At 47.3% G+C, this 2,677-nt stretch overlaps 1 protein-coding gene across 4 annotated transcripts in view; it reads left to right on the plus strand.

The window, feature by feature from the left end:
* SGK2 (serum/glucocorticoid regulated kinase 2) overlaps nt 1-2,086 on the plus strand; it is a 31,880-nt gene extending 29,794 nt beyond the window's left edge. For all 4 annotated transcript variants that reach the window (XM_039498395.1, XM_039498396.1, XM_039498394.1 and 1 more), the window contains one exon: nt 278-2,086. In XM_039498395.1, coding sequence (XP_039354329.1) covers nt 278-445 — 168 coding nt within the window. In that variant the 3' untranslated portion in view covers nt 446-2,086. The remainder of the gene's footprint in view (nt 1-277) is intronic.
* The last annotated feature ends 591 nt before the right edge of the window (nt 2,087-2,677 follow it).

Genomic DNA, 2,677 nt, shown 5'->3' on the forward strand with positions numbered 1-2,677 from the left:
AGTTCTGTGACAGAGGATGGGGGGAGAAACTGTGTGTGTTGCAAAATCCCCCCTCTTCCCCTGCCCCACTGCTAGTTGTCTTAGTTGATGACTTCTTCTTTAGTGCTGTTTAAGTACACTTCCTGAACTGTAAGCTAATGTCTCTTTTGTGGGAACATGAAATAAAGGTTTGGTCACAGCTGTCTAAAACAGTTCTGCCTAAAGAAATAACTTATCTGAAAGCTTAGGCCTGTTCATCTGAAATGATGTTATACATGGCTGGTTGTTTGTTTTTTAGTCTGGTCCTGCTGATCTGCGACATTTTGACCCAGAGTTCACACAAGAAGCGGTCTCGAATTCCATCACCCGGACACCTGACTTAGCAGCCAGCTGCTCCAGTGCCTCAGATGCTTTTTTAGGGTTTTCTTATGCACCGACTGATGAGGACTTTCAGGTTTTTAAATAGGACTTGGGAAACCTAATTTTAACTGATGGTCTTGATTTTAAAATGGCACTGTCCTCTGCTCATGACTGTTAAAGAAATTCGGACTAGCACACTAACTGGAATGGACCTGAACTCTTTCACTGTGATGCACAAGCTTTTTCCTTCTTCTGGCAGGGAGGCTGCTGATCGTCCTAGTTAGAGATTTTATTCCTACAGAATTGAAGTTAACTCCATGGTCTTATTTATGTTTAGAAGCTTAGTGCCATCATTCATGCCAAAACCACATCTCAGTACACTGCAAGTCACTTACTCAATAACAACTGGCCTACTTATTTTGGACGTGTCTATGTACCTGTGCTTCATACACATAGCTAGTCTGTCTCCTCTCTCTTGTCTGATTGCTCTATCAATGGTGAGGAGGAAATCTGTTCGCACTACGGGTATGTCTACGGTAGAAACGCTACAGTGGCACAGCTGGAGCACTGCAGTTACATCACTGTAGTGTAGTCACAGAATGGAAGGAGTTCTTCTGTAGCTGTAGTAAATCCACCTCTCCGAGGGGCAGGAGCTAGGTCAATGGAAGATGTCTTCCGTTGACCTAGGGCTGTCTACACTGGGGCTGAGGTCTACGGACTTAACTACGTCTCTCAGGGGTGACATAGCTAGGTCAACCTAAGGTTTAGGTGTAGATCAGGCCTGTCCTTATGCTGTGACTAGTCACTGTGATGGGAAGATGGCATTGGATTTTTTACTTAAATATACACATCAAGCAAAACTCCCTGGACTTTCCTCAGTAACATCTGTTAACAGCAAGCCAAAGGGTAATGGATGTGTGTTTAGTTATATCTTCCCTCCCTTCTTTTTAAAGGAAGGGCAAGATCCTTGGCTGATGTAAATCAGCATAGCTCTGCTGACTACAGTGGAGCTACAGTAATTTACACCAGCTAAGGATCTGGTTTGGAGTCTTTCTGATGTAGCCACTTCAGTCAAGATATCACTTGACAAGTTTGTGCATAATCTGAGTGTTGGACTAAACTACATTCCACTCTTCCAGGCTGGAAGCTCTGCACCCTAGTAATGAGAGGCAGTTTCCCACCAGCATTAGGAAGAATTCAGATCTCCCAAGTATGAAAGTGCTCCAAATCCTACGTGTACTAGTACCTACTGAATACCCCATGGGCAACTACCAATCTGAGTGCCCAGATGATGTAGGTGGGGGGTTTTTTGAAAAAGGCTCCCAAATTTAAATGGAACCTGATGTTGTTCTGAATGTGTGTGTGTTAAAGGCTAATTTATTCATTCTGCCTTAATTTAAATGCTGGTGTCTGGGTTGTTGTTGTTTTTTTAAAACATTATTCATTATTCTGTCTCTGTGGGGAGGAGAAAGGGGAATAAGGTCTGATAGTGTTAGGAGAATCTCCTGTACTGGTCCACACAAGGACACTGTTAGCATGAAAAACCTGGATTTCTAAAGACTGGTCCAAATGAGCACCTTGTCTTCTGCTCTAGAAGCTCTGTTGACATGCTGGAGCACTTGCCTTGAAAAGAGAATGGGAACTTTTTTTTATCTCGCCCAATTTTACCGTTATTGTACATACTGAAGTTGGTTTGGTATAATTCCAAACCATACTGAAGTTATTAATAAAAAAGTCATATTTTAAAGTGAATGCTCTCTAACTTATTCACCTCCACAGCTTGTCTGCAATTCTGGGGAGGGGGAGGAAAAACCCAGGGTTTCCAGTGAGCTATCTAGCTGTCCATTTGCTGGAGCATCAACTGATGTCCGTCCCCCGTCCCGCCACCCCCAACTGTGTGACCAACTTAACACTCTCACTTGCAGCCGTGGCTCGGAGACGATCACCGCCTAGTGCTGGCTTACCGCAGCCCCCCGAGAGCGGGGGGAACGGACAGCAGCTGCACGCCGAGTGAGAAGGGCATGATGTGGCTAATCGCCTGGGGTGGGAGCCCATCCTGCACTGGCCCGGTGCCCGCTCCCGAGCCCGCCACGCCAGCAGCCCCCGCCCGGGGAGCAGGGTGCCGGTAGCAGCGCTGCGCGCAGCAGCCGATGCTCAGAGCGGGGGAAGGAGCCACGCCGCTCCGTGGGTACCAGGAGCTACCGGGTCCTCTACAATGGTAGAGTCCAACTTCACCCCCATGCCCGGGAATAGTAGGTACCACTTTCCCGTCCCCCGGAACGGTGGGGGGAGCCTGCGTGATGTCATCACGTGATGCTTGCTGCCGCCGCCGCGTTGG

This window comes from Mauremys reevesii, linkage group 13, assembly GCF_016161935.1.
Source record: "Mauremys reevesii isolate NIE-2019 linkage group 13, ASM1616193v1, whole genome shotgun sequence".
Taxonomy (NCBI): Eukaryota; Metazoa; Chordata; order Testudines; family Geoemydidae; genus Mauremys; species Mauremys reevesii.